The sequence below is a fragment of the Sinocyclocheilus rhinocerous genome, unplaced genomic scaffold (assembly GCF_001515625.1).
Source record: "Sinocyclocheilus rhinocerous isolate Xijiao unplaced genomic scaffold, SAMN03320098_v1.1 scaffold681, whole genome shotgun sequence".
NCBI classification, from domain to species: Eukaryota; Metazoa; Chordata; class Actinopteri; order Cypriniformes; family Cyprinidae; genus Sinocyclocheilus; species Sinocyclocheilus rhinocerous.
The window spans coordinates 1,691,006-1,718,369 of record NW_015641029.1 but is presented as its reverse complement, the minus strand read 5'-3'; the positions used below and the strand labels follow the sequence as shown (position 1 = coordinate 1,718,369).

General features: G+C 35.4%; 2 protein-coding genes across 2 annotated transcripts in view; one reads left to right on the top strand and one right to left on the bottom strand.

Moving 5' to 3' along the window:
• LOC107754165 (bifunctional heparan sulfate N-deacetylase/N-sulfotransferase 4-like) overlaps positions 1-15,710 on the top strand; it is a gene marked incomplete at its 5' end in the record, with an annotated part of 40,417 nt that extends 24,707 nt beyond the window's left edge. The window contains 8 exon segments of the mRNA XM_016570529.1: positions 3,890-4,072; positions 5,940-6,036; positions 6,630-6,753; positions 8,015-8,189; positions 9,552-9,722; positions 9,822-9,931; positions 13,250-13,352; positions 14,821-15,710. Coding sequence (XP_016426015.1) covers positions 3,890-4,072; positions 5,940-6,036; positions 6,630-6,753; positions 8,015-8,189; positions 9,552-9,722; positions 9,822-9,931; positions 13,250-13,352; positions 14,821-14,940 — 1,083 coding nt within the window.
• A 4,448-nt stretch (positions 15,711-20,158) lies between these two features.
• Positions 20,159-27,364, bottom strand: part of LOC107754187 (neurotrypsin-like) — a 34,823-nt gene continuing 27,617 nt past the window's right edge. The window contains 2 exon segments of the mRNA XM_016570548.1: positions 20,159-20,556; positions 24,362-24,660. Of these exon segments, the coding sequence (XP_016426034.1) occupies positions 20,249-20,556; positions 24,362-24,660 (607 nt within the window). The 3' untranslated portion in view covers positions 20,159-20,248.

The following is a 27,364-nucleotide window of genomic DNA, read 5'->3' as shown; positions in this document are numbered from 1 at the left end:
CAGCGGGGAGAGCGGGGAGAAGCACAATCAGCCCCTTATTTCCGAGAGCTGACTGCACAAGCTCCGCTCCATCCTTGTGCTCCTTGTGCGCGGGTAAAGCACAATCAGCCCCTCTCTTTTTCCAGAGAACTGACTGCGCGAGCTCCGCTCCACAGTAAAGCTGCTCATTATAATATTAAGCATAATATGCTTGTGTAACTGATGCTTGTGCAACTGGCGAGCTCATCGACGCCCTCCATATCAACCTCCCTCGAGAGCTGACTCTGCGTGCTTCGCTCCCAAGCAGACAACACACAAACTGTGTGTGTCCCCACCCGAAATATAGCGCGTGCAGGGAGGAATACACAGCCTGAATGCTGTCTGCTCTTGCCCAAATGCTTCTTTTTGCTGAAGCTTGGCATAATGGAGCTTATAAGTGGACAAACAACACTAAATAAGACTCACAAACAGATAGCGACTGACACACACAAAGCGCTTGCTGAATGACAAAAAGCTGACGCCGGTTCCACCGCACGTGCTTTTATAGCTTCCTGGTCTCAATGTCACCCGCCCATGACGTCTCGCCCATCTATTGGACTGATTTCATATGTGATTCAGACCATGGTCACGCTGGGGGCGTTTCCGACGCAGCTCGAGTTCCTGAAGGGGAACTGCAGTATGATACAACATTAAAGCTGGTTAATTAATATTGAGATGGACTCGAACCAGCAACTTATAGAATAAGAATTGTAGTTTTTCTAGTCAAATTGATTGTTGCCTATAGAGGAATGGAGAAAAGTATGACTTTTCCTGCTCTTACGCTGTGTCTGGGTTTGTGTTTGTTTGTTAGTTTGATTGTCCAAGGGCACAAGCTGTATGTTACAACTTAGCCTGGTTACTGAGTATTTGTGTGTTGCACCATTAAACTTATATTTATTGCAGGCAATTAACCAGCCGTTGGTGGATCAAAATTTGCCACAGACAGATAAAATCATTACCAGAATTGTATAGTATGAATCTGGCTTTAACTGAAACGTAATCCCAAATATAAAGTAATTATCCCAGAAGTAACGTTAGGAATAAAATTATCAATATAATAAGAGTTATATTAAAATATTATAATTATATAATATAATAATATAATTATTAATAATATGTGATAGTAATAAATTAATAGATAAATTAAAGAAATGTAAAAAATATTGTTTATTTGATTTTTAATTTTTTTAATTTATTGCCACTTACTAATTTTAGAGTTGTTTCATATTTGTTATATACATATATAAATATACTATTTTTTTACATTTTGTTAGTTTTTATTACTTATTGCCACTTATTAATTTTAGATGAAGTTGATTTAAATTTATTAATAATTTATGCATTGTATTTCCTGTTCTTCTTTTTAAACACTATGGAAATGTAATTTTGCTGCCACTGACTGTCAACGTAAGACAAAAGAAGTTTGAAACATCAGTTACAACAAGATGTTTGTTGGATTAATGAATGTAAACATCCAGTTAAGTGACTTCACATTACAGAAAGCTTAAGTCTTGCTTTAAGAACAAATGATGCAAGCAAACTGTAGTTACAGTAACTAGTAGTTATTATGCCCCTTGTGTGAACTTCACATTCCAATTTAAGTAACCTTTCTGAAACGCTAGCCTGTAATGCTCATAGTCACAATGAAAGGTGAGCAGTGGTAATTGGAGGCTCTCATCAGAATTAACTTGACGGAGCTCAAACTCAAAACACACGGCAGCAACAAACAGGAAGTGACGTAAGCCTATCCTTTGAACTATCCCTTTAACAACCATTACTAATATTGATTTTCTGCTTGTAATAAAAATACAGAACCATTTTTTCATTTCTATTTCTCCTTTTTGACTAAATAAAAAGAAAATTATCATTGCAAAGATAAAGACATAATATCTTTATATATAGTATATAATAATATGGTAATAATAATTGTTTACATTATTTCATTTCATATTGCACTTTACTTTTATGTAGTTGTTTTGCTATCTGTTGTTATTATTATTATTATTATTATTATGTACTGTATTCATTACCATTCAAATGATTGGGGATGATAATATTTTCTCTTATGCTCACCAAGGTTGCATTGTTTTTTTTATCAAAAATACAGTAATATTGTGAAATATTATTACAATTTACAATAATTGTCTATTTCAATATATTTTAAAATTTAATTTATTTCTGTGATGGCAAAGCTGAATTTTCAGCATAATTTCTCCAGTCTTCAGTGCCATATGATCCTTCAGAAATCATTCTAATATGATGATAGGGTGCTGAATAAACATTTCTTATTGTTTTCCTTTATTAAAGGCAGGGTATGTGATTCAAAAACGCTTTAGAAAACTGATTCGGGCCGACTATCAAAATAGGGGCAAGTGTTTGTTGTGTTTGTTTTGGTGATTTCAAATATCAACATTGGCTACCAGAAATCACTTACTCTGCCTTTAACATTATTTTTATCTTATCTTATTTTTTAGTGTTGAAAGCAGTTGTGCTGAATATTTTTGTGGAAACTGTGATAAAAAAAATTCAGGATTTCATGTTGAATATAAAGATCCTTATTGTCCCTTTTGATCAATTTAATGCATAATTTCTTAGTAAAATTATTCATTTCTTTAAAAAAAATCTTACTAACCCCAGACTTTTGAACGGTAGCGTATACATTATTATTGTTATTATTAATGGCATTATGCAGCATTGTTTTGCTTGTGAGCACTATTGTTTAATTCACAATGTTTTATGGCATTATTGGGTACCATTCTTTATAGGCCGATATGAGAGAATCTGATATAAAAGAGCAGATTTAAAAGTAAAAAATATATAAATCAATTATTAGTCTATCTTTAAGGTTTATATGAGATTTTATTGTAAAAGTGAAGGATGCCTAGCTTCAAGGAGTCATTGAGGAGGGACATCTGGGAATGCTGTCCCGGACCCTGTGACGAGGGGAGGCCCCTAAGGGCCCCTATCTCATAGCACTACTCATTGCACCTGGACGAGTGTGGGCCCACCCATAAAAACTTTGTCCTGGGTCAGGAGAATTTTAGCGTCAGCCCTGCCTGGCATTACCGGGATTGTCTGTTTTAAACTAGGCCACATATTCCCTCTCCTCTCCTCTCCTCTCGCAATGCAACCTACTAAACCAGTCAAGCATAGAGACCCAATAAAACTTTGTCGCTCTTCTTTTTTCTCCTGTCTTTCCCTCCTCACTCCTCTCATCTTTTCTCTTCTCTCCGCAGACCCTTGTTAATTGTATTGATCCTAATCTCCACAGACACTGTCCGCGAGTGACCTTACTCTAGTGGATTACATCAGAATTACAGCTCCACTCCACATGAAGTGGACGCATCCGCTGGGTTTACCTCATATGAAAGACCGCTGATCGGCCTGCTGTAATTGAATGTGCCCCAGGGGTGCTCTGAACCGCCCCATAAAGGGCCAGACGCAGGAAATCAGCACACCCCAGTGCAGTGTATAGGGTTGCTAAGCGACATTTAGCCTTTATCAAAGACTGCCACCAAACCAAATGATCAACATCACTTCAACATCTGCTGGGCCATTTACGATGCATTTTGACAAATGAAATCATGCACAAATGCAACTAACGCACGTTTATGGACAAATGTGGGTTATTTCTCTCCCGTCTAAAGCTTTTATGAGAAAAGGTGTTAGTATAATGGAAGAGCAAAGGTTTAAAACCTGAACATTAATATGCACAATACTGCTACCTACAGGAAACACTGGGGTGTTACAACTAAGGTCATCACATTCACATATTTCAGTATATTAGCGGAAATGTTATAATAGCAGAGGCTGCTGTTTTCTGAAGATGAACAAATGAAAACTCAATTTCTCTTTTTCTTCCTCTCTGTAGATCAGTATATTTATGACTCATCTTTCCAACTATGGGAACGACCGCTTGGGTTTGTATACGTTCACTAATCTGGCTAACTTCCTGAAATGCTGGACCAACCTGAGGCTGCACACACTTCCTCCCCTGCAGCTCGCACACAAGTACTTCACACTCTTCCCAGAACAGAGACACCCGCTATGGCAGGTCAGTCTTGTGAACCATATCCTCAAACTATTTTCATTAACATTTAATCAATATGAAATAAATGCATTCATGGTGAACATAAGTCACTACTTTTCAAAACAGTTAAAAACAGTTCCCAACCTATTTATTTTATTTTATTTCTATGGATGCAACTCAATAATTTGAGGCTTATTTTATGATTACTTTTAAAATTACAGCCTCTTTTACCTTACATAAAATGTCCTCGAAATTATCACAGGTAAAAGCAATTCTGTGCAAACTGACATAAAAAGCCCACTCTCTGTGACCTGTAGGCCTTGTAACTGTTGTACATCAAGCACTCCATGTGTCTCAAGTGAATGTTGACCAATGAAAAGCCACCAGAAAATGAAAAGATGCACTTTACAACTTCTCACAGGGACAACGCTTGAATTTATGGGGGTTTTGCACAATTTTAGCTTATTTTTGTTTGGTTGCTCCAATTATGTTTTATATTGAAAAGATGCAGCATATAGGTGTTAAAGCTTTGCTAGTACAGTTTACATAATACAGGGCTCCAGACTTACATTTGAGAGCAGTGGCACCAGCTCCACTAAGTTGTACAGATGGTGGCGACAGGAGCAGATTTGGTAGCTCTGGGGGTGGTGTGTGGGAGTATTCAAATATAGATAATTTAATCATAAAATTACATTATTTGCATTAATATGTGCAGTTACTAATAACATTACATGTTCATTTTTTGATTATTTTTCGTTTGTTTATTGTTTATACAGATTTGACAGTAAATCATTAACCTTGAATTAAGATGCATACAAAATTTACTTTTATTAACAACAGTAACAGGTGCAAAATCAAATTTTTATATAGAAAATTTATATTCTACTCTTATTAAATGTACCATTATTCTTCTAGTATATGGAACTGACCAACTTCAGTGATTGTGTGATTTAGCCACAAATTGAAGAAAAGACAAAATCTGATTTCTTGATGATATGATATTTTATAATAGTGATTTTATCATTTCAAAATATAGAGAAATTCAATAAGTGCTCCTCTGCTGCCGTCTACTGGTTATAATTGTGATTTGATGTATTTTTTTAATTTTACATAAGTGTTTGTTTACCACGAAGTATATTTTGGTCATCCCATTAAAAATAACATTCAAACTGGATCATTTTAGAGCTTTAAAGTGCTGGAAATAGTTGTGTGAAATGCTTGAAAGTCATTGAAAAGTGCTTGAATTTCTCTCTCAAAAGGTTGTACAAACCCTGAAATGAATGATGTAAATGCATTCGACTATTTATACCACAACACCATGGTTACAGTTAGCATTACCGCTTCTGGTTTCCTGACGTATGTCAGCGCTGTTTATAACAGAGAATTCTGTGCAGAATTTGAATGATTCTCACTAGATCTAGCAGGAACCTTATCATTGGTCGCGCCACCAACTCAACTCATGACGCGGTGGTCACGCCAGTGCGAATGCTCACAAAAATTAGTCGCACCGGCAGAGAAAATGGTCTCAAAATGCGACCATTCGGTCACTGTCTGGAGCCCTGATAATAGTTATTGAACTAAAAAAGTATTTTGTATTGTTCTGTTTTCTACATAAATTTCTCATCATATGCAAATTTATGACACACGCAAATGTCTGCAGTAAAAATGACTTTAAACACATACTGTATGTCCTGAAAACAAATACCATCTGAATAGGGCTCTAGAATATCTATTAATATCTGTCGTATGAAATCTGAAGATGATCTCCATATACTGTAGGCGTCAAGCTGCAGACCTTGTCTCGTCCACTGTCTCCGTGCTTCTGTTAACAGATCCTGTATTAATTAGATAGAACTTTACACCTGATCTCATTTACGATGTTGTTCTTCAGAGCCCATGCGATGATAAACGGCATAAGGACATCTGGTCCAAAGAGAAGACCTGCGACAGGCTGCCCAAGTTCATGGTGGTCGGGCCTCAGAAAACAGGTAATTCTGTTCTTCCGTTACAAGAGCATGTTTCTTCCGCCTTTCCTTTTGCAGGGCTTCAAAGCCGCGTGTGTGTGCGTGCGTATCGCCTCGCTTCGCTGTTCCCCTTGATCCTGCTTCATGTCTCACCTTGTGCCGCTGGAAATGATGAAAGTGCAACCACGGGCATTCAGCTCTAGAGGAGAACAATACAGACACATCCCCAGAGGGCTGGGGAGGTAGAACAAGGGAAAAGACAGAGCGCTGTTTTGGGGCTGTAAGATTTTGATTGGTGTCAAGACACTGTCTTGTTAAACAGTTCTCCTCTCTGCACTCATCTTCTTTCCTGCTGTATCACAAACTCGCAATACACACAGAAAAAAAAATCCATAAGGTAAATGGTGTATTGATCCCATGTCTCTTAGTTTCTCGGTCTGTGGGCTGAATCTCCAGGCCTAAAATGTTTCTCTTCAGCGCTATCAGCTGCACATATCATTTCATCATTAGCAGGGGAAGGGCTCGTTGATTTACTTCTCCTCCTTCTTCTTTTCTCTCCTGCCCTCCTCCTTTCTCCCTTCATCTATTTCTTTCTCTCGCTCTCTCTCTCTCACCAGGCACGACAGCGCTCTACCTCTTCCTGATCATGCATCCCTTCATCTCCAGCAACTTTCCCAGTGTGAAAACATTCGAGGAAGTTCAGTTTTTCAACACCAACAACTACCACAAAGGCATTGACTGGTGGGTGTGAAGTGTGCTCCTGTGCACCAGACACATTTGTGCGTGGGTTTCACTTGTTAAAATGTTTTTGGAGGAATATACAGTACAATGGGTATGACATCACGTAAGTGGTTAAGGCATAGCTCATTAATATTAAGTAGGTCAAGCCCAAATAATTAAACATGATCTTCCACTGTTTTGGTAAATACTCTATGTATTGTATTGATCTGGAAGACGGATCTGGAGTATTATTTCTTTTCCAAGTCAATAAGTTTAATATAAACAATATTATTACAAATTGAAATGTTTAAAAATCATTTAAATATCTCTTTCTGCCTGAATTGCTATTCTCAAGTTCTTATTACACAATCATTTGTAGGAGCAGTTATTCTCAGATTTAAGTGCTTAAATATGTTTGTAGCATATTTTTTGTGGCGAAAATTTAATTTCTTCATCTGCTACTGTCAATTTTAGGGTTTTATAGGTCAGTTGATAAATTATTATTATATTATAAATTGTTTGTCTAGTCTTAATGTCTTGTGGCAACCTGCTAATTACAAGAAGTTTATTAATTATTAATATTTAGAATTTTTAATAGACCAAATTAAATCATATACAGTAGTACTACCTACACATGCAGAAAATGATATCATAGAGAGAATGACTGGGTGTTTAAAAAAGTTTTTTTTTATATCTCTTAAAATAATTTGATAGTTTAAAAATTTTACTTTGAAAAATATGTGGATTTTTTTTTTTTTTTTTATAATAAAAGTGTACACTAACATGTACAGAGCCACACACATGGCATGCCATGAATTACAAATTCACTTCCATGACTTATTAATTCATGGACACATTTAATTAATTTGTTCCTTTATTTTAGGTGAAATGTGGCCACACTTTACTAATTTGTTCCCTTGAGGAACAAATTAGTACAACATGGCCATGATTTATGTAAAACTAGGGAACAAATGAATAAGTTGTAGGAACAAATTCTTAATTTGTGGACACAATATGTTGTGCAGGGCTCCATACACAAGGTGTAAGGGAAATGTTTTACTTGATGGTTAAACTAGATTTTTTAAAGATCTTCCCTTTTTTTATCTTGGATAGTCTTATTTGTCATTGACCTAGATATATTCCTGCCGCAAGCACTTTTCATAAAGTGATGAGGACAGAATCTTCCATGGCAAAATGTCCCATTGTAAATGACACCTATGCTTGTGTGTGCATTTGTCTTTGTGTGAGTTTTCTCTAACTTGATACACCTCTCTTCTCAAAGGTACATGGAGTTCTTTCCTGTACCCTCTAATGTCAGCACAGATTTCCTGTTTGAGAAGAGCGCAAATTACTTTCCTTCTGAGGAAACGCCCAAACGAGCCGCTGCTCTCTTGCCTAAAGCCAAAATCCTTACTCTGCTGGTCAACCCTTCAGATAGGGCATACAGCTGGTACCAGGTATGACACATACCAATCACAAAGCAAAGACTAGTAGAATTGCCCATTCAGAGTTGTGTGGATGGCTGAAAGAGACTGCTGTACAGCAAAAAAAAAAAAAAAAAAAAAAGGGTTAATGCCTTTGACGATGTTGACATGCACAAGAGTTTTCCAATATTAATTAGGATTAATTCATATTTTGATTATGTACACTACTCTTCAATTTTATTTTATTTTTTAAGAAAAATATACTTGCAAATTTTACATGAGCACCAAATCAGCTTGCTAGTATACTGTATGAATAAAAGATTAAAATAGAAAATAGCTATTTTGAGTGGAGTAGTCATTTATATCATACATATCCAGACAAAGATAATTCTGATTGCTTTGCAAAGCTGCTGCAGTGGCAGCTGTGAAAAGTCAAGCTATCAAACAAATACATCAGAATACATAAAACTTTAATGTAACCGGTATATGAGAATGAGAATGAATATGCTGTGCAGAATTACTCAAATGCAGCTTAATAAATGCCAAAAAATAAACAAGAGGCATTTATTATTCTATAAAGGAACAAAAAAACACACTCATGTCTTATATTCATATTGTTATATTTGTGTTTTTATAAATGTGTTATTTTCATAATAATATTCAAAAATATGAAGCTAAATCAGAAAGTAATGTGCATGTTTACTTTAGGAGACTTGACTTTAGGAGAGCTGGCTAGTTTGAATTTTAAATAAAAAGGCAGTACAAATTCATCCAGCCAAAAAAAAGAAGAAAAAAAATCAATTTAGCATCTGAAGGGAGTTCAAAAAATAACTGTACAGATACACATTACTCTTTCTGACCTATAGAGGGCAGTGTGTTTGATATTTTCTTACACCTTTACTACACATTTTCACTGTTTTAGTGCAAAGTAATATATACACAGCTTAAATACATGAAATCACAAATGTATTTTGTGTATGCGTGTCGGTGTGCTTGGTGGATTTCCGTAGGAAGCAAGCGCGCACATGTTCATGTGTGATACTGTGGAGAGATTGAATATGTGTAAGTGTGAGTGAGAACATCACTGGGTGTAAACGCAAGTTTGTGTGAGGCAGAAATCTCATCAACAGCATGCACAGGAGGGCACAGCATGAAGCTGCTACCGCACACCACAAGAACATGAAAAGATAATCTAACATTTAATATCTAATGTATTAAAAGAATATTATTCCAGATTAAATACAATTGCAGCCCTGTACATTATCTTGCTTATTACATGGCTACATAACAAATAATACATGCGGAGTTGAGCTTGTTTTATAATCATTTATAATAATATTTCAATCACTGTGCAGTTGGTTTTGGTTTGTAAAATAGTTTTAATTTCACTGGCAGCATCAGAGGGCTCATGAAGACCCTGCAGCATTGCAGTTCAGTTTCTACGAGGTTATTTCAGCAGACCAGCTCGCTCCACCTGAGCTGCGCTCTCTCCAGAACCGCTGTCTCGTACCTGGACTCTATGCCACACACCTGGAGAGATGGCTCACATACTACCCTCCAAACCAGGTAACCAATCTGGATCAACTCTTGCTGATTTCAGTATTTTTACAGTACATTTTCTGAATCGTGTACTTCCTGTCTGTCTCTCTCTCTCTTTTCCTGTAGCTGATGATTATTGATGGACAGCAGCTGAGGAATGACCCAGCTAAAGTGATGGACGAGCTTCAGAAATTTCTGGGTGTCACTCCCTATTACAACTACTCCCAGGCACTCACGTAAGGGTCACACACACATGAACATTTTATATCAAGTGGGCACCTCCCAAATTTGCATAATTGCAGTTATTCTATAATGTCCAATAATTCAATGATAAAATAACTTATCCCACACTTTATGGATGTAATCTTAATTATGATATCAGTTATAATATCAAATTCAATAAATGTTAAGCACCAAACGTATTTAATAAATTGCATGCATTAACTTTGACAGCTCTACAAATAATACGTTTCTCGAATGCAGCTGTGTGATGTACAGTCAAACCAAAATTTATTCAGACACCTTCAACATTTCATTAAAATGTGGCAGAACAAATTGATCCTGATAATGTCAGATAACTTTTATAGAAAGGTATGTAATGGATTACAATCAACCAAAAATTATTCAGCTGTTAAATTTAAGTACACAATTAGATAATACCAATTTAGGTCAACCGATTTCCAAGCAATGCTTGATTTTGTTCAGTCTGTGATGTAAAAAATTTGCATTAGCAATTAAAGAAAAAACACGTAAGCAAAACATGGTCAGGTCAAAGTGTCTGAATAGTTTTTGATCCCAAATTTTACTGGTAGTCCACTGTATGAAGAATTTTTGGGTATAATATGTCACAGTTCACTTTATTTTGCTATCCTCACTTACATTTATGAACTATAGTGTCCTGCACCCACTAGTAAAAAATATAAAAAATTATGTCTGGTGTCTGAATAATTTCTGGTTTGACTGTAGGTCCAGAGATGGTAGTTTTTTTAGGTTTTACCATCACTGAGGAAACATTTGGTCCGTACTTGGATACACAAACGAGACCACACACACAAACACACACACACACACACACACACACACACACACAGATGGACACAGGCTCATCCAGAGACATGATACAGGAGCGAGCCTGTCATCCATGCTGTCCCTGGTCCCATGTGTTTGAGAATCAGCCTGTATAATCTGTACAGAGCCTGAATGAGATTAATCGTGATAATCTGGCTGTAGCCATTAACACAGCATGAGAGCAAGAAGATTAACTTCATCTGGCCTCTCCAATTAAAAACAGCTCGTTAGGCATCTGACACTTTCTCTCTGTGTTAGATTGCTCTTAAAGTGTCATGTACATTCTTACAATTTGCTTGTGTGCAAGACAACAATTTGCCGTGTGGTTCATTGTCAAACAATGCTTCTTAATGGCTGAAAAACCACCTGTCTGAGAATGAGGCCACGCCTTCTATTAATTAATATTTCAAACTGAACACTCAGCATGTTCAGTCATGTTTGAACTGACTCTTGCTGTTATAACTTGTGACTCAAATCAATTTCATACAGATTGCCAAAAAGAAAACATCTGTCACAACTCATGACTTGTAACAACTTTTACCAGAGAAGTTTATCTGATACCAGAAGTGTTTTTTTCCCTCCAGAACACCATGTGGCAACACACGTGGAATATTCCTCACATGAAACCACAAAAAAAAAACATTTTTATTAAAAATGTGAAATTCATGGTTATAAAAATTGCTGAACATACCAAAAAATAAAAAATATATATTTTTAAATAATACATGGCCAGTGAGAAATGTTTGTGGCAGGTACTTTTTCTCCTATTTTTCACTCATCTTTGGCAAATGTGACAAAATGTTGTTTTGGACCATATGTATTAATCATATTGTACTGTAATACATTAAATATATTTCAGGAAATTCAATCAAGTGAAAATGACATTCGCTCATCTCAACTTTGGGACAGAAAATTATCTAAATTAAAATTAATTAGAAAATTATTAAATAATTGTAATTATTTTTAATAATAAAAAATAAATATTTTCTTTAAAATAATGCACACTATGATTAATAAAAAATTAATAAATATAAAATATTTTTAGTGGGTCCTAAACGACCTAAAATGCATTGTGGCAAAAAAGAAGAAAGAAATCATGGTATTTTGAAATGAAGCAATGGTTGTGTCACATTTTTCATTCTACAGCCATTGATATAAGAGGCCAAAACATTGAACTCAGTATTACCTGTGTCAGATGTAGTCTATTTCAGTGTCTCTCTCTCTCTCTCTCTCTCTCTCTCTCTCTCTCTCTCTCTCGTTTCTCGTTTGAACGTTCTGTGAGTCTCTGCATGTGTTCTCTACTGCAGACAGCTCCATCAATCTTTGGCTTTTATTAATAACCTCCCTCTGTTTGAGTCTTTCTCACTTCATCTCTCCACACATCTCTTCTCTTTCTCTCTCTCTCTCTCTCTCTCTCATCATGCCGGTTTCTACTTTTTCTTGTTTTCTGTCAGTTTCAGTTACTATCACTTCTTTTTGTGGCTTCACTTGCAATAAAGAAAATACAAATTTGCAGTAATTCAATAGTAAAACAATTTTAGCCACTGGCCTGCAGTCCTCAGCTGGTGCTTGTTGATTGTATCACACAAAGAATCCAAATGATGTTTGTTAACCATTCTGTCTGGCTTTGATTTATAAATAAAGAATCTATCTACATTTACTGAGCAGTGTGGGATCTGAATGTTCCCAAATCAGCTTCGAATGCATAATTTGACAAAATTACAGATGATTAAATATAATTTTTTGATAAGACTTTATAAAACTTTTAAATGAATATAAATTATTGTACACTAACATATTCATTTTTTAATTGGATTATCCCTTATGAAATAGCAATAATATTTTAAGGGTGCAACCAAGGCATTTAAATAACATGTTTTTACCTTGCTAAAAAAAAAAAATAGAGCATAGTAAAAAGTTTTCAAGACAATTTTAATATGACACTCATAAAGTAAAAAAAAAAAAAAATCTTGGTTTTAAAATAAATCACCCTGGGGATATAAAAGTGCCCAGAGTTAGAAAAAAGGCTCTTTTTGTTCTTTATTCTCTCTGTATTTTCTGGGACTGAGACTAAACAGAATATCGGAGAAAACTGTAGAGCAGGGAGAAGAAATAGGATTGAGAGACCAAAAAAAAAAAAGAAGACAGTGAGAGAGTAAAACAAAACAAAAAAATACATTGTGTCACAAATGTGTCATAGTTCCTGTTTCAAAGTACCCTCTGCTTACTGCTTTGCCAAAGAATGAACACTAACACACACACACACACTCACACACGTGTGTGTGTGTGTGTGTGTGTGTTCTGGAGTTTTCCAGATTTCCTCCATTGCTGAGTGTAGAAATCAAAAAGGTTTCGAGAGACTTAATATAGATTGATGGACACAGTATATACAGTAGGTTATATATTACAATGAATTTGCAAATTGGAAAGATGTTTTTGAGGAAAGAAGTCTTTTAGATTGTAAATAGTTCTCTCTTTGTTCACAGGTTTGATCCTCAGAAGGGCTTTTGGTGTCAGCTGTTGGAAGGGGGCAGGACTAAATGTTTGGGGAAGAGCAAGGGCCGCAAATACCCACCCATGGACTCTGAGGTACCACCTAACAACAGTAAACTCTGAGCAAAATGGAGGCTTTAATCTTTAATGATTACAGCTGCATTATAGAGGTTTGCCATCATTGAGTAATATGGGTCACAGAGAGAGAGAGAGAACTCATTCTGACCTCTGACTGTTCAATTTTGCAACAGCTAACATGTCTGTAGCTCATGTACTGAATAACTGATACCTACAGAACATCTCTGACTCTCACTTCTTATTTCTCTATTTTTCTTCTATTTTTTCACCTAAAGAAATCTTACATTTACTGTGTCATTCCAAACCTACACTCTCACAAAAAAACGTACAAAAGCTGGGGAGGTACTTTTTCAAAAGCTACACCAGTTTGTACCTAAAGGGTCTATACCTTAAAGGTACAGCTTTTGTACCTTTTTTCTGAGAGTGTATGAACACAAATGAAGATATTTTGAAGAATGTTTCAACTGTTTTTGTCCACACTGTAAAAGTCAGTGGAGTTCAAAACAACACTGTATGGCCAAAAAAACATTTCCCAAAACATCTTCTTTTGTGTTCCACAGAGGAAGAAATTCATACAGGTTTGAAATGGGATGAGGATGAATAAATGATGACAGAATGTTTTTTTGTTGTTGTTGTTTTTTTTTGCTGACCTATCCCTTTAATAACATTGTACATATACTATTAGGGGTGTAATGGTACACGAAAATGATGGTTTAGTATGTACTAAGTCATAGTTTGGTATGTTTTTGGTACAGTGAAAAACAACAAAGTTCCTTTGTTTTTCCTGTTTTATTAAACAGTGGTTTACTAAACAGATGTCTAAAGTGCTTCCATTTTTAGATGCAAAATTTTTTGGTCAAAATGTGTTTTTTAGCCTGAATTATTGCACTCTTTTTTAACAACTTTAACAGACACAGGCCAATCTTTATGCAAAATGGAAATACTCACATTACTTCCTAACATTTACACATAAGAATACAACCATAAGACGCAAGCTATGTGCTGAGGAAAACACCTTTAGAAAAGCATTACATATCATGCATCTGACATGAGGTCAAGAAGATTTAAACTGTATGCTTTGGAGTTAGTTTGAAGCACTTGCTTTAAGCACGTCTTGTTTAGGACAACTTGGACTGTGTGCTTTTCCTGAAGCAGTTCAGTCTGTGTCCTCTGTTATTTTTCACTCGCAACATCAGAGTATATTGATGTAAATGCTATTGACCCATCTTTCTTGAAAATAATTGATACCTTACCAAATCTATATACTGTCCAGCCCTTGCTAGCTGAACCAACAATATCCAGTCCTTTGTGAAAGTTGCTAGGGGGAAAAGGAGTTTCAAATTAAGTTCGGTACAGGTGCATGCCAAACCAAAAGACCCGTACCGAAATTGAAAATGTGTCCCATTTCACCCCTATATTCTATACAAAAGTCTGTAGCTGTTCTGCACAGTAAAAAATGTGTTCTTTTTACTCTTTCCTTTTCTAGTCACGAGCACTTCTCTCCAGATTCTACAGGGATCAGAACATTGAATTATCTAAGCTGCTGCACAGACTGGGTCAGCCGCTACCGGCCTGGCTCAGAGAGGAACTACAGAAGGTCAGGTAGCCCTAACCAAACCACCGCTCCCCTGGGTCAAAGATCCAGATTCAGCCCTCAATGGAAACTAGACTCTTGAACGGTACTCAATGCCACCTACCTGCAAGCTTGCAGAGCAAAGGTCAGAAATTCAACTCACCAATCATTGGTGCCTCTGGAAATCCAAACAAAGCAGTATTGTGTGTCCATGGCAACATGACACACAATACATTTTGTTGCAAAAGGTCAGTTTTTTTTTTCAGTGAGGTACGGTGATGTAACTGTGACCCTTGAACTTCAGATGCAGCTAAACAAAGACTGCATAAAGACTGTAACTGAAAAATGAAAATGTCCTCAGACTTCCTCCTATACTTTCCCCCATCAGTCACTGGATATAAAGGTACGGCTTTAGATTTTATATGTCTTCATCGAGGGAGATTTAGAACTGCACAACCACTGTTCATAACCTCACTCTTGCAAATATATCAGTCAATCAATCTATCAGCCAATCAAAGTGAAGATGCAGAATGTTAAGAATCATTATGGAGAAATAAAGAGCTTTAAACCGGTTAATGGAGTGATGTCATTGTGATGTCAATGTCTCAATCCACGTCCCAGTTACTGTTGTTCTAGACACAATGGCCTGAAGAGTGGAAATGATTTCAGTGTGTGTCTGTGTGTGTGTGTGTGTGTAAGGGTAAATACATAAGCCCTTGTGTGAGTGTGTCTAGGCATAGGTCTGTAGCCAGGTAGCCTTAGCCCCGCCCACTGGACTGCAACTGGTTGGCTGATGAATTTGAAATGTGACTTTTATTTTTGAAAACAATTTGCCTCAATAAGGTGAGAAAGTGCTTTGAGAAATATGTAAATAACTATATATATTCAATAAACACTGGAGAGATTCATGTTTCCGTAAAACATTTCTTGCAAAGTTCTGTCTCTATTTGATATACCTACCTAATGAATGGACAGAGTGGAAGTAGAAGTTACAAAACACGGATATTATCTTATATTTACTTTATTAAGCACAGTATGAAGAAGGGATCACACGCTATTAAGGTTTCTAAATTCTATAAAACCTTATTGCTTGGCTGTGTAGGGATTATTTTAATGAAATACCTCCCTCTAGTGGTCACAGGCCGTAATGACATTAAAATGGGCTTATTTCAATACATTTACAAGTAATGAATCGATGTGTTAAAGGCACAATATGTAAGATTTTTTTATTAAAATATCCTAAAACCACTAGAACAGTGTTATATATTTTTTGCTGCCTTGTGTACTTACATTATCCCAAATGTTTCGAAGAATGTTTAAATCCAGTGTCCATAGTGTCATTGTGTCACCTGCCGTTTTGTAGAAAACATGAAAACACCAAAGACTCTTTAAAATGTTATGCGTTTTAATAGACTGGTGAAGACCACATAGAGTAGCATTATAACAGAACTTTCAAACGTACCCGAGTCCCGTCGGATTGCATCGGCTGTGGGGATGAAGACCACAACTCCCATGATTCCACACTCAGTCACGGTGTCATCAAACTACGCCTTTGCTTCTTTGTTTATTTTGAATACGCGCCCTCTAGCGGCGAAAATTACATATTGTGCCTTTAAGATCTAGATCTGATTTTACAAATTATTCTCAGTGTCATATAAAAATATTCGTACTTTATACAGGCAGATAGCTGTATGAGTCTCTCTGTACCTCTAAGATGGATCATGTGCGCTCTGTACAAATGAACACACAGGTTTTTGTGTCTGAGGGCAGAGGAGGATAAAAACGAAGTAGGCTACAAATATTTCTTCGCTGACCTTAAGTACAGTTTTTCAAAATTTCAACTTTGAAACTTGAGTTTCACTTTTACTTAGAGAAAATCGTTTTACGGAATTACGCATGGAACCGGGTACCAGTCATCAAATTCCTAAAATGAAAATTTTAATCAACTACGGAACTGCTGGTATTCAGCAGCATTTAGCTCACAGGAACTATAGAGGAGAGTAACACACCTTTTACCAACAAAAAATTCATATTTAATGCATTAATGCATAAAGTAGGCCTACACAAAATGGAAATTGTACTGTAATTACATTTATAAATGACTACTAAAAGCACCCACAAAACAGCACCCAAAACTTGAACAGACCTACTTCATTAATTATTCATATTCTATTATGAATATGATATACTCTCTTTATAGCCACTAAATGCTGCACAAATTTCCGTTATAATCAATGAAGTTGTCTACACTCAGAGCTGGGTATAGATTAGGCCTACTTACAAATTGTAGTCCATTAGGCTACTGATTCCAAATTACATGACAAAAATTGTAGTTAGTAACATAATCCATTACATTACACATTTTAGGTAATATAATCAGACAACTTTTAGATTACTTTTCGATAACTTTTGACCTAGCTTGTTTGTCACATTGATTTAAATAAGATAATCTTGTACCATATTGATATAAAAGAATAAGAGTAAGAAAATATATTCCATTTGTTATAATTAACAACATGTGCTTTAACATTACATTACAGCTAGGTTTCCTAAATTGGGGGTTGTAAATTAACTGCAGGGGGGTTGTGAGTTTAATTAAAAGCTAACAATTAATTAAATCATAAAAAGTCCAATTAGAATAAGTTTTTTTTTAATTAATTAAAATTACGCAAAAACCCATTTGCATTATGCCTACAAACTTTTAATTTTAATTCATCCTAATTGTTGTACATTGAATCTTGTTTTGGTGTTCAGTTTTAATATGGAACTTGTCTGTTTCTGTTATGATACTGTCATCGTTTGGTTGAATGTCTGTTTCTCAGATCCTGCTTTGTACCATGGTATTGATACGACATCACTACTTTTTTGTGAGGGGCAGTTACAATCTCCCTTAATTATACAGTTTCATCTTATATTAGATACATTATCATAAAGTAACTGAAGTAAATGATCACTGATTTCTGTCATAGTCTATGATCCTAATGAAAAGCTTGTCCATAAATAAGCTATTGAATTCAACAATATCCTCAAGATGGCGCTGTAACGCTGCGCTCAATCTCAATCACTGTAAAACATCTCTCCCTCTCTCAGTGAGCCGTCAGGATTTGATTTTTCACTCGATGAAGACTGCAGTTATTCTCATGGATCCAATATTATATTTACTTACTGTAAATATTATATTTACTTACTTTGTGCTTGTGGCAAAACTAACGCATTTTTTACGCAGATTTATTTTAAGTAGATCATATAATGTTTTCTGCTTCAGGAAGTAGTGAATGAATACAAATAAACAATCTTACATGCATTTCTGAAAATTCTTTTAGGTCTTTGCCATGATACAATAAACTCGTCTCCATAGAGATGAGCTCAAAGGAGGAGTGTATTTAAAATGCAGTGTCAACACACATATACACACAATGGACCTATGTAAACAAAAGGCTTTCTGAAAAGACGACACTAACATTGCACTGTCAGGTCTGTACACACGGGCCACTGTGCGAACAAAACAAAGCTAGCTGGACTTGCCTGTGTACTCAGAACATCTAAAGCTAACCATTGTGTCAGAAACTTCCTCAAATACAAAATATAGACGTGCATTCACACAAGCATACTGTTTTTCCTCTTGAATTTTCTCTAATCAAATCTTCCGATTTAAGAAACAGTATAGCCTACTACTTTATTCCAACGACAAATTGTATACCAATTGTGAAATGTTTAATGCTCCAACTGAAGTTGCACGACAACTGTATATAGCCTTTTGTGATTTTAAGTTCCTCTAAATATTATTTACCATAATTTGTTTTGCTGTTAATGACATTACAGCCCTTATGAATAGCGTCACATACTAGGCTACATGACTTGACATACAACGTTTAGGCAATAATAAAAGCACCATGCCATGTTCAGAAATATTTAAACATATGTAAGGGCAATACTAAACACAGAATTATTGACCATGTGTGAACAAATGAACACTTTTTACAGTTTTCATAGTACAGTTAATTAACATTAGATTACAATATGACTGAATGATGCATTAGAAAAACAAATTTACAAAAGTCTAAACTGCAACACCTTAGTTTGTGCAAAATAAGAGTTTGTGGTTGGTCAGCTTTTTTATATACACAGACCAGTTGTTTAAAAAAAAAAGGGGGAAAAAAAGGGGGTGTAGTCTGTATAAAGACTACTTTCATAAATCATACTCATAGATGTGTAATATAGACATAAATCACAGAAAAAAAACACAAGTTAATTATGCTGAAATTAAATGCATTGTCACAAAACTAAAACGAGGTATAAACAGTTTTGCATTGCACATAATTCCCATATAAGCAAATATATGTGCTTTTTGTCCTGATGTTGAGATACAGAAAACCTCAGTCCAGTTATCATCATGAACATCTGTGCTATAATAAATGATGTCATGGTTCCTGTGGAGCATTATGATGTCATTTAATGTGTGGATGAGGTGATGTGGTCAGTTACTTAGCAATGGCATGGTAACCATATCCCAGGAGTTTAGAATTACCATACATTTCTTAGCAGGAAATCCAGAATCTTCTCATTTCAGCATTAAAGCTTGAGGTGATTTCAAGCCATTGGAACGTTCTTCAGTATCAAACTGGAACATTACTCGTCCCATTTTACAGGCTCAAATAGTTTCTGTCTCTTAATGGCATAAAGTACATAGTCACACAGATATGCTTTCATTATTGTATTCATAACTCCACACTCACCATTGTGGTCTCTTCAAACTAGAAGTGCTTTCATTATTAAAAAAAAACAAAAAACAAAGAAAACCTGCAATAATTTAACCTGTCAATTTAAAACCAATCCACACATCGCTATAATGGGCCTGTGTGTGTGTGTGTGTGTGTGTGTGTGAGTGAGTGTGTTTTCCAGTAAAAATATCTAACCATTGTTAAAACAAGATAAAGTTACTGAAGCAAAAAAACTCATAACTTTGTGTTGTTTCAAGCATAAACCTCACACATTTTAAAGCTTTATGCCTAATTGTTCAACATATATTCTCTGAAAACAAGACTTAACTCTAAACTCATTTATTTTAAGAATGTTTAGATGTTTTTACTGTTTTTCACTGTAATTTTACAGCAAAGTTAAAATTTTGTGATGACTATACTGTATTTAAAGCCAGGCTCTACATAATTCTCTCTGACCATTAAGACTTATTTGTAGCTGATTTCAACTAGTGTTATGAAACTATTATCTATGTAATCTAAAACATATTTAGCTCTAAAGCTTCTTACTCTAAAGTAAAAGTGTGCTTAATTTTTCTGCCCACACAGTCAGACTGTCTGTTATTGGTTGATTTTTCTGGGCCCTACTTGCCAATGACCTTCTTAATCCAGGGCACGAAGGCAGAGACTTTGGTGTAGACGCCAGGTGCGTCTTGCAGTCGACACGCGTGACCCCATGATGTGACCCCATATACAACCCAACTTCCACTCGGCCTCTCACACACCAGCGGACCGCCGCTATCTCCACGGCAACTGTCCACGCGGTGGTCGTCGTAGGAGGAGCCGGCGCACAGCATGCGACTGGTGAACTGGTCAGAATAGCGCTGCTCGCATTGACGCTTGCTCAACACAGAAATCGAGGCCTGCTGGAGAGTTTTTGAATATGCACGACCTGAGAAAAGAAAAAAATCCAACAGGTTTTACTTGAAGTCTGGAAGTGATCAGACTTAACTGTTCACATATGCAATGGAGCATGTAGTCGCTTTTCTTTCAGTGTCATCACACACTTCATTCATCACATTTTAGAAGACTGTTAAGAATACTGAAGTCCACTGACTGAGAGAAGACACAGGTGATTTACAACACAACGTGACCATTAGAATTAAACCCCACTATCAACATGTCACATTATAATCTGTAGCTGCTTAAAACTGACATCATAATTACACCCTGTGTAGTTCCTTGATGATTTCCTCATGTTCTCTGATTACAGCTCTGTATGGATGTTACTACTGTCATGTATGTCCTTTTTGATGAGACCAGACAGCTGGAGAGATGTGGCCGTAGGTATCTTCTGTGTGTGTATATCCTTGTGATAAAGAAGTATGTTAGCTAAAAAGAAGTTTAGCTAATTACATTTAATATAAATGTAAACTTTTATACAATTTTCTTTAAGTGCAATTACTTATGCAGATAAGTGCCACACTTGAGTACATTCTTTTAAAGTATATTAGTTTCATAATAAGATCTTAAAAAGTATGCTAAAGTGTTCTACTCCTATTTAAATAATAATAATAATAATGTAAAAATCCGCCAATAAAATTTTTTGTAAAAATATAGGTTACACTCTATTTTAAGGTTGTTACAGTGTAATTATACATTTAAGTACTGAGTAATATTAACTACATGTACTGAGAGAAGACACAGGTGATTTACAACACAACGTGACCATTAGAATTAAACCCCACTATCAACATGTCACATTATAATCTGTAGCTGCTTAAAACTGACATCATAATTACACCCTGTGTAGTTCCTTGATGATTTCCTCATGTTCTCTGATTACAGCTCTGTATGGATGTTACTACTGTCATGTATGTCCTTTTTGATGAGACCAGACAGCTGGAGAGATGTGGCCGTAGGTATCTTCTGTGTGTGTATATCCTTGTGATAAAGAAGTATGTTAGCTAAAAAGAAGTTTAGCTAATTACATTTAATATAAATGTAAACTTTTATACAATTTTCTTTAAGTGCAATTACTTATGCAGATAAGTGCCACACTTGAGTACATTCTTTTAAAGTATATTAGTTTCATAATAAGATCTTAAAAAGTATGCTAAAGTGTTCTACTCCTATTTAAATAATAATAATAATAATGTAAAAATCCGCCAATAAAATTTTTTGTAAAAATATAGGTTACACTCTATTTTAAGGTTGTTACAGTGTAATTATACATTTAAGTACTGAGTAATATTAACTACATGTACTTACTATATGGTTAGGGTTAGGATTAGGGTTACTTGCATGTAATTGTGCGTGATTAAGTGTTATTATAATATTAAGTACATGTAACGTGTAACTAGGACACCTTAAAATAAAGTGTTACCAAAATATATTATGTGATACTGTATATGTAACTGATGCAAGCTGCTAATATTTTTTATTATCTCTCTCTCACCGGACATTTAGTTGGAAAAATTTACAAATGACATCACAGCCTCATAATTCCACAGAACACTAATAAACACTCTTTTGTGATTGTGAACATGTTAAAATGGCACTCACGCCATGTGCTCATACATAAACCAGTGTTTACAAATATCCTTAAGCAAATACATAACCTTGTTTGCAAATACGGCCAACCATACAAATAATTACTAAATTTCTGAGATAGATGATGCCTAATTGTTGCAGAAAAACAGATGTTTTACAGATAAAATTGACTACTTTCAGCAAACAAAAAATATTTTGTGTATTAAGCAGTTTCCTACAAATGCTGACAAATGTTTAATTGTTTAAAAATGTCCATACTTCCTGCCTAAATACAGATGTGTGTTGTTCACATTCAAGTGAAGCAAGTGGTTTTCCATTCAAAACACTGAACTTTGCCCTCTAAACAACTTTATAAGAACATCCGCTATAGTTGTCCTTAGTTACATTATGTTTTGGCAGAGAAAAAAAAAACATTTTATTACAAAATTCAGATTCAAAATTTTTTAATGGATGAGCCGTGTACAAGAACACACCTATGGTCTTAAATTAATAGTTCACTCAAACATGAAAATCATGTGTTTTTTCATTTTATGGACAACAGCAGTTGAAACAATTTTCAAAATATCTTCTTGTGTGGCACAGAATAAAGAAAAGCACACAAGTTTGGAACAGCATGTAAATAATTACAGAAATATAAATGCATTTTAAGTCAAACTATTCCTTTAAGTGAGTCTATATCCTCGTGGGGGAAAAAAGTGCAATTTCAACTGTTTAAAATTTTATTGAATGTGCAATTTTAGCATACTTCAAATCTTATTCAATATTTAAAGTTAATGTATTTTAAATACACTAAATTACATCATTACAAATATGTAACAAATATATACTTAAATACATAACATACTAGTTGCAGTAATGCAATGTAAATTACATTATTTAAAATATATTTTATTTTACCATAAATGCTTGTCAGTACACTTTAACCACTTAATCAGAAGCAATTATAACATTGTATATAATTTTAAAGATGTACTTGAGTCTATCAAAAAACTCTCTAAATTTCAGCTAACTGTATTAATATAAATTTAAATTATAATACATTTTCATTTAATTGAAATTAACATTAACAACTGGACTAGTGTCCAAAAGCATGGACACGCAGTTCGCAATTACTTTAAGTATATTCTTTCAAAGGATATTATTTCAGTAATTAGTGCCCTATTTAAAAGTATGCTAAAGTGTACTTCATGGTGAGCACTTACAATCAAAAATGTGACCCAGGACCACAAAACCAGTCATAAGGGTCAATTTTTTAAAATTGAGATTTATACATAGCTATACAAGAATAGCTTTCTATTAATGTATGGTTTGTTAGGATAGGACAATATTTGGCCGAGATACAACTATTTGAAAATCTGGAATCTGAGGGTGCAAAAAAATCAAAATATTGAGAAAATCGCCTTTAAAGTTGTCCAAATGAAGTTCTTAGCAATGCATATTACTAATCAAAAATTAAGTTTTGATATATATACAGTAGGAAATTTACAAAATATCTTCATGGAACATGATCTTTACTTAGTATCCTAATGATTTTTGGCATAAAAGAAAAATCTATCATTTTGACCCATACAGTGTATTTTTGGCTATTGTTACAAATATACCCGTGCTACTTATGACTGGTTTTGTGGTCCAGGGTCACAAATAAGGGCACTCCCCATTCATTTGTTTTCCTTTACACTTCTGCTTTTGTACTACTTTTTGTTTACTTTTAAAATTCAGTACTGCTGAATTTTCTTGTGCTTTTCTTCATTTGTACATCTTTCAGGAAAAAGCATCTGTTAAATAATTAAATTGAAAATGTCATCACACCATTTTACCAAAAACTTTAACTGGTATTTCCTATTTGCCTGTCTGTGTATGAGAGTGACACAGTGAGAGAGTGATTGTTTCAGACAGAACACAGAACAAAGATTCTGATATCTTTCAGTGTGTGATTATCGCTGTCAGTTCTGCTTTCACACTGTCTGATCACATCTTATGCCTGCCAGCCTGTGCTATTCAGTAGAGCCAAAAGCACCTCCATTTTACTCACACAGCCTCAGCTCTTGCTCTGATTGTGCTCAAAGCACCCTTCATTTCAAGAATGACAGCTTGAGGCTGTACAGCAGTCTTTTATAATTGTGTCTGAATCAGATCTGCATTTCTTGTGTGGAGAGTGTGTGAATGCATGAATGTGTATGTGTGTGTTTCATGGCATTTCCAACCTGTGTCTCCCCAGCCTGTGATGTAGCAGTTGGCAATGCCCTTTGGCACTTTCTCTCTCCGCATTGGCAGGCAGGCGGGCAGCACGAAGCGGCTCAGTGTGACGCAGTCGCCCGTGACACCCCTCTGAGCTCTGTGACCAGACACACGCACCAGTGCCAGGTCGTAGTCATTGCTGTCAGCACGGTAGCGCGGGTGAAGGACGATCTTCTCCACGGCGTACTCTTCTTCATACTCCTCAGGAACCAGAGAGTGATAATCACCCACACGAACTTTATACAGCCCAGTGCTATTACCGTACCTAGGAAAGAGCACATAACAGACCTGTAACTAAACCTCAGACTAGTGATTTTCAGATATATTTGGTCAGGCCTCACTAATTGCCCAATAATCATGACTTGTTGTTGGTGATTAACAGAACTGTTTCTATGCATAATATGTGATCAAGGACCACAAAACTAGTCATAAGGGTCGTCATACATCATCTGAAAGTTGAATAAATAAGCTTTCCTTTGATGTATGGTTTGTTAGGATAGGATGATATTTGGCTGAGATAGAGCTATTTGAAAATCTGGAATCTGAGGGTGCAAAAAAAATCTAAATATTGAGAAAATCGCCTTTAAAGTTGTCCAAATGAAGTTCTTAACAATGCATATTAGTAATCAAAAATTAAGTTTTGATATATTCACTGAAGGAAATTTACAAAATATCTTCATGGAACATGATCTTTACTTAAAGGGGTCATATGATATTGCTAAAAAGAAGAATGCCCTTCTACCACGCGCTCTCTGTTCTCTGCGGTGCCTCCTCCTAGCAACAACAATTGGAGCCATTTCAAGCGCAAAATAGTTTAAGACGTGCTTTTTTGGGGAGTTAAATAATGGCGCAAATACCAGTGATTTGACGAGTGCAAACGTTAGTAAATTGCATTGCGTGATTCATTTTAATCCTCTCCTCCCATAAATTTTGCGTCTGGGGCGTGTTAGAACGAGCCGTTTTAGGTAGGTGTGGCTGACTCTTAACTTTTATAAAGAATATCTCTTTGGATTTTAGACTTTAGTCTTTGCAACTTTACAGATCTTCTTTATGCACCAAGACCTTGTAACACTCCAAAGAGAAAGGAAAAATTGAAATCGCATCATATTTAATATCCTGATTTTTGGCATAAAAGAAAATAATATATAAAATTGATAATTTTGACCCATACAATGTATTGTTGGCTATTGCTACAAAATATACTCGTGCTACTTATGACTGGTTTTGTGGTCCAGGCTTACATGTATTAGTTACCATGTTAGTTAGTGGCTGATGTTAGAGAGGTTGTTTTTCTTTTTTTTTTGTTAAAGTTAATATACACACTAAAGAGATTGGGGCCTGCAAGATTTTTTTAAAGAAATTAATACTGTTATTCAGCAAGAATATTCTTGATTTTTACATTTAGATTACCTCTGCCATCATCTAACGACTTAAAGTATATCTTTAAAAACAAATAATACCACTGTTTAAACGTCATTTGTGTGATGCCTAAATTCACTTGTAGCATTTAAAATGACTGATTTTGGGTATTAGTGTTTTATTTCTCATTAATTTAGACAAAATAGTATAGGCCATTAACATTGCTATATGATTGTAATTAAGGCAAAAAGCCCAAGAAAAACAATAAAAAAGAAAGAGGGCATACAAACAGGACACATTCAGAAAGGCTGAATGCAACTGAATCAGCACAGCAGTGTAATACATTATCAGAGGATGATTTATGACTTCTCTATGTGCCACTCACAAACGCCCTCACATGACAAATCAGGTCCCTTCCTCAGGAAGTTCATGTCAACCGATCTTATGGACCCAAAGCCAAACCATGTGCACTCACACACACAAACACACACTTACAAAAACCACACTCACGGTCAGTTGTTGAAAACAGAGATATACAGGAAGTTTTCTTTTTCCATAAACCCAACACCATGACATCACACTCACAAAGGTCTTCGCATGAAACGGAAAGTCTCCTGTGCTTGCCAGTCTTTAATATAGGCTACTATAAGGTTTCTTTACTGTGGTGAGACTGACATATCTCTTCAAAGAAAGTCTTCAAAGTGGGGTCTGAGGAACCCAAAGGGGTCGCAAGGGGACCCATGGAAACATTAAAAAAAGAAAAAAAACAAAGGGAAAAAATTATACAATAAAATAAAATCAATTATATATGTAATACATAAAAATTCAAACTAAAATGTAAAAAATTATGTGATTAATTACAATTATTTTATTAAATTGACAGCTATTTACAGTATTTTTCTCCTCAGTTTTATACATATAATAGTACTCTATTGGTGGGTAGAAAAAAAAACATTCAATGCGCCAAACAGGGCAAATTATCACGAGAGCGCAATTCCAAAACAGCGCCGATTGGTGTGGAAATTTCTGCGGGTGATTTACTGACAATGCACAAAACACAGACACAACATCTCATTTACATAACGCAATGAACAACGCAATATACCAAGCGCAGCGCAAATTAGCGTAGTTGCAAATAAGCATTTTTATATCGTGATAATTTATATCACGGTATTTTTCGAAATTATACCGGTTTCACGGTACATGACGGTATTTTTTTTTCATTGCATGACCGGGTGTTAACCATATTTTCTACTGATTGAGAGAGGAAACACTGCAGTATATTGACTTAGAATGCCCTATTTTACTGTCATGATGAGTGAATATTGTCAAAAAATACCACACTAAATAGTGACTAAACACGACCCCTTTTAATACATGTTAACCAGGAGTCGCTCTCATTTATAATCGCGGCATCGTCTGATAAAATCAACATGCATCACAAAAATAAACACCAGTATTCGGTATGAACCGGTATACCGCCCAGCACTATGTAAACTGACAAACATGTATATATAATGTGTTCTTCTGGCATTCCAAATAAATTAATACGTGTCTACCCTTCTACCACGCGCTCTCTGTTCTCTGCGGTGCCTCCTCCTAGCAACAAC